The sequence below is a fragment of the Triticum aestivum genome, chromosome 7B, assembly GCF_018294505.1.
Source record: "Triticum aestivum cultivar Chinese Spring chromosome 7B, IWGSC CS RefSeq v2.1, whole genome shotgun sequence".
Classification (NCBI taxonomy): Eukaryota; Viridiplantae; Streptophyta; class Magnoliopsida; order Poales; family Poaceae; genus Triticum; species Triticum aestivum.
In genome coordinates this window covers 6514482-6519563 of record NC_057813.1, presented here as the reverse complement: position 1 = coordinate 6519563, position 5082 = coordinate 6514482, and the positions used below count along the sequence as shown (strand labels likewise).

Genomic DNA, 5082 nt, shown 5'->3' with positions numbered 1-5082 from the left:
TCGCCGGGAAAGTACAAAGCTGCACGGTGGTTCATCCCTGTGGTCAGTGCATCACGGGCGCGTGCAAACTCTGGAAAGAAGAGAAAATTCCAAATGCTCTAGGTATATGCAAGCTGGTTTAATCAGATTATATGAGAATGTAAGCAGACGCAGTTTGAATTTGAAGACTTGTGCTGCTTAGCAAAGGTTTATCAGCAGAATCATGCCCCCGGCACCTTCAGTCCTTTGTCTGATATATGGTCACCTACAACAATATGTTACACACTTACAACCAAGAAGTTAAAATTTTGTCATGAGCAGAGATGGAACTCGAATTTTTGTTCCAACAGAACCATTTTAGCCCAGCAGACAGAGATATTACACACCCGCACACAATGCGCACAGCAGAGATCCTAGTCCTAACCAAAAACCACTCTCATTAGGTATGTGTGCAATCGCGCAAACCAAACACATTCTACATTGGTCACTTCTTGTTCCGATAAAACAGCAATGTAAGAGACAAACCGCATAAGAGTGTAAAAGAAAGAGAAACTTCACAGGATGTATCATACAGCGTCCGGTAACCTTTTCGCCGCGGGTTTCAAGCAGTGATCGCAGACACCGCGGGTTGTTGCTGCTTCTCCTGGTTCCTCTTCATGTCCTTTGGCTTCGCCTTGGGAGGGCCGGCCGCCTTTGGTTTCTGCTCTGTTTTCGCTACTGGTTTCTGCTCCGTTCTCGCTACCGGTTTCTTCTTGTCAGGAGAGGGAGATGACTTGTTCTTGGGAACTTTCCGGTCACTGGTGTTGTTGCTTAGACTGATTGCGCCTTGCAGCTTCAGAGCTGACTGGTTTGTGCTGGTGTTGTCCTTCTTTGATTGTCCCTTCTTGGTGTTTTCAGGGGTGACCATGGATCGGGGCTCCCATGGTCGTGCGGCGATCCAGCGGTCCATCCAGCTCCAGCCCCAGCCACCGTTCCCAACCCCATAGTTGAAGTTTCCTTGGCTTGTGGCAGACTTTGCCCTCCACTGCAAACGGACAGAACATATGGTTTATATCAGTGAGATACATATAGAGAAGTTGTTACAATCTTTAGGCATGAACTGTTGCAAAATAATGAGATGTGATGTGAGTTTAAGTAGCTGGTATGAACCTGATGGTTAAACGCATAGGCCATGGCTCGCTCACGCTTTACTGCTGCTTCTTCCCTTAGATGTATCCTGGCAACTATTTCATCCATGGTATTCGAGCCTCCATTCCACGCAACCTGATAAAAACATGCGGATGAGCAAAATGAAATGTCAAGGAACTCTTACTGCTATCTCTAGTAAAGTTAGCCAATGAGAGTAACTTTCTGATGACAGAACAGAGTCAGCCCAAGGAAGAGAATTACCTGCAGATTCTGGAGTTTCGCGTCAAGTTTGACTTGATTCTCTTGCTTCTTCTTCCTGTTGCGCCCTTCAGTGACCATGAAAGCACGCCGGTTTCTTAGCTCAGCCTGTAACTTGTTCCAAGACTGTATGTAGCTCAATGTGGCACTGGTCTGCTTGGTAACCGGATTGCTCTGGCCAACAATGCGCAGTCTTTTAACTCCCCTGAGACAACGGAGAGTCCTCCTTGCCTGTATTTAAGAGATGATTTTGTTAGGAAAAGCAATATGTTACATATTCGGTCGATTAAATAGTAAAGTTTTTGCGGCGAGTTGTCGATATTACCTTGTGGCGCCGAAACGCGTTCTGAATCCGAGTAGCCGCCCAATCTTCTAGTGCTGCATTATCTTCAGGGTCGCTGCTGGAAGAAGGAGCGTTGCTGGGCTTTTGCTGTGGCAGGTTGGCTCCATTGCGTTGAGCAGCAACCTTCTATGGAAAAGGAAGCATGTGAGGATCAATGCAATTTAATCATTTGTAAATTTTCATCACTGGCTTAATTCATCCAAGGATGTTCAGGTGTCCAGGTGAAAACCAATAACAGGACTGTAGCTGGTATGACAAATAGAATAGCAACAAAGTTTTGTTGTCAATGTTGAGCACAATGGAATGTAGTCAGCAACAAAGTTTTTTTTTTTTTACTAGAGCAAGTTTGTGCCAGAGTTCATTCTAATTTAGACCCTCTATTTTGCACCACAAGGAATGAGTCAAGAGATGTTAGGCCAGTCGGCATGTCGAAACCGACGTGGCAGAAAAAAGGGGTTATGAAGGACCAATTCAACAGTCAAGTCTTTTTTCCTGGACCCATTTCAGCAGTCAAGTTACTTTCACAGATCAATCCAACGAACATGTCCAAAAATGAGGTTTGTACACACACACACACCGTAATTCACGCGGTATTTTTTCTGAAGGAACACAAGTCTCTGAAAATTCAGAAACTTAATCTGACCCAACATGTTGATTGCATAGCAAAGAATGGTCATGGTTTTCAGTTTTCCCCAACCATATCACACAAAATATCAACATAGATGACATAACTCATCTAGTACCAAGGAGCAATATTTCGATGTTTATCACATCCAACACCTATGCTGACGATTTCAGACGTCGTGAAGCCAGTGGGCAAGGTCAGATACAGATAGCAGTAGCTGACCAAAACTCCACAAGACACGCAGGCAAGCAGGCATGGTTCCCATCCCAGAATCCAGGCCAACACCTAACTCAGACAGAGAAACTGTGCTACAAGTCAGCATCGATGACACCTTTCCCATTATTGCCATCGGCAAAACAAACCAAAGCTTTCTAACTTTCCTCCATTATGATTGCCACGGCGACAAGTCACCAAGTTGCCAAAGCGGCGTAGTTTGTCTGCCCCGGCCCTCGCTGCTGAATAATGATGGAATATGATGTGGAATGAAATCGATGGCATCTTTTTCTTTCATCTGAGGTTGCTTCGAAGGCGTGCAAGGCCGTGATGAGTCGGGTGTGCATGGCTTGGGGGTTTGGGGTAAAGGGAGAGTTAAAGATTGGTGGTGGTAATATTCTTCTTCTCTTGTCGAAAGCGTGGTGAAGAAAAATGAAAGCGGGACGATGTGAGTGGAGGTAGGGTGGTACCTTTGCGTGCTTTGACTTGCCCCGTTTCGACTTCTTCTTGCTGATGATGGTCTTGAACCAGTCCCCGGACCCCATGGCTGCTTCTTCGTCGACCAGGAGTTCAGCTCAGGAGACGAAGTTTGTGTGTTCTTCAGATTGCTTTGAAAATTCCCTTGCCTGGATCACATGAAAGGGAAAGGAGAGTAAGTTACGCAGGATTTATTTGGGGTGAGACGAAAAGGTCACAGCGTCTCCAAGATGGTGCAACATGGGTGGCTTGAATGGGTATTCACTTATTCTACTGTAGGAAGACAAACATGGCTTGGATGGAAACTGCTGCAGCTGATGAACAAGTTCAGTGCAGAAATTGAACGAGAATGGCGGGTCAACTCGTCCGAATAAAACAATTAACAGGGGCAGCAAATCAGAACAGAACCCGAGAAGAACCCACCCACCCACGGAAATCTCTTGGGAAAGATCGGGGCTTTCTTCCTCCTCTCACCTGACCAAGTTCTTGAGAACCAAATCGCATCAAATCGGACGCATGGCTCGCCCAGCCCGCCGCTCATCCATTCGCACGCACGCACGCAGGGCGTGTAGGACGGGGCAGAGACCACCAAACAAGCCGGGAGGAGGAGCGCCCGAGAAGCAGGGGAAAGAACAGAGGAGCGGGGAGCAGAGAGGCAGCTAAGTAGCGGTACCTGCTGCAGGTCGGTGGTGGCCGTCGCGGAGAATCCGATCAGGCGTTGCTTTCGGGGACGGACGGACGGCGGGCGCGGTGGAGGCCACGGAACGGAGGCGGCCGTGAGAAGCAACGGACGGATCCCGTCCTCCTCCTCGCCCTGCACCCCGTGCGGTCGCGTGCGTGGGGGAGCGGAGGTGAGGTGGTGGGACGGGGGAGAGGGAAGGTGGAAAGGTGCAGGGTTCTGCTCTCCTTCTCTGCCCTTGCCTTGGAGTTGGCGTCGGGTGTAAGTTGAGATCGAAAGGAGGGAGAGAGGGAGGGAGGGAGGGTCTGATCCTTGGCTGGCTGGCTGCCAGTGTGCTCCACCACCTCCACCGTCGTCGCCACGCCCCGCCCCCCTTTGATGGCTCTGCTGACTTGCTTCCCTTTTTCTAGTAGGAGTAGTTTATTGCAGTGTGAAATGCCTTTATTGCGGTGGAGTTTATCACCCTACTAGTCGTTCTAAATATTTTTCTTGTCCTGATCTAGTGATCTTGCTGTCAGTGAGAGTGGGGGGACAAGGGGTAACTTTGCATTTGACTTCCAAGGCAGGGGATCCACTTCACCGTGGGAGGACAAGGATCTTCTGCGGTTATATATTTGTCGTCCCGCGCATGTACTCCTAGGTTAAAAAGGAAATTCCGCGCCCGCCCAAGCTACGCCGCGCTTCCCTCTCGATGTAAATACTCCCTCTCTACGGGTCTGTAGGGCGTGTGCAGGTTTTGTGCGCGCAAACACACACACACCCCCTCGAAACTTCGACCGCGGGAGAAGATTTTCCCCCACCGCCCTAAACTGCGAAAGTGAGGATGAGAATTGTGTGGTCATCATATTCTTACGAGCGTAATTTAGTACTCCCTCTGTAAAGTAATATGAGAGCGGTTTAAATCACTACTTGAGTAACTTCATATTTAATCGATCTTCATTGTTATCTATAGTCATGTCGTAGAAAAGTACTAGCGGTCAAAGTTGTATTGCGGAGATGAAAGTAACAAATTGACGGATCCAAGGTGGAAAATCCAGCTCGGAGCAAGTTGTTTGTTTGGAGTTATCACACACACACAAGACTGGCCTTTTTCATAGGTTACCATGCTACTATGTGATTCTTTTTTTCTCTTTAGTTGTAGTAGAATCCTATGCTAGTGTTTGGCAGGAGGAAGTCTGAAGTAGGGTGGATAAGATGAGGAGAGCTGAGCACGTTGGATCCCTCCCAACGGTTGGTACGTTGGCGTTGCTCTCCCTCTCTCTCTCCTACCGTGCGTGGTGGCGTGGCTTGGCTTGCCTATAGTTGGCTGGCTCCAAAAGCGACCGGGGAGCCGATCCGGAAGGGACGGACCGTCTGGCCTGGTCTCACCGCGCGTGCCAC

General features: G+C 48.6%; 1 protein-coding gene across 4 annotated transcripts; it reads right to left on the bottom strand.

Annotated features, from left to right (window-relative positions):
• Window positions 1–299: 299 nt before the first annotated feature.
• LOC123161690 (protein IQ-DOMAIN 9) lies at window positions 300–4032 on the bottom strand. Of its 4 annotated transcripts, none has more exons than XM_044579503.1 (6): window positions 3498–4032; window positions 3017–3172; window positions 1691–1831; window positions 1369–1596; window positions 1129–1242; window positions 300–1003 (listed from the first exon to the last, which is right to left on the bottom strand). In XM_044579503.1, the coding sequence occupies exons 2-6, from the start codon at window positions 3089–3091 to the stop codon at window positions 581–583; spliced, it is 981 nt and encodes a 326-aa protein (XP_044435438.1). In that variant the 5' UTR covers window positions 3092–3172; window positions 3498–4032; the 3' UTR covers window positions 300–580. The 4 variants fall into 4 exon arrangements, with proteins under 4 accessions (XP_044435438.1, XP_044435437.1, XP_044435436.1 ...); XM_044579502.1 differs by having other exon boundaries at window positions 3697–4032; XM_044579501.1 differs by having other exon boundaries at window positions 1691–1834; window positions 3498–4031.
• Between the last annotated feature and the right edge of the window lie 1050 nt (window positions 4033–5082).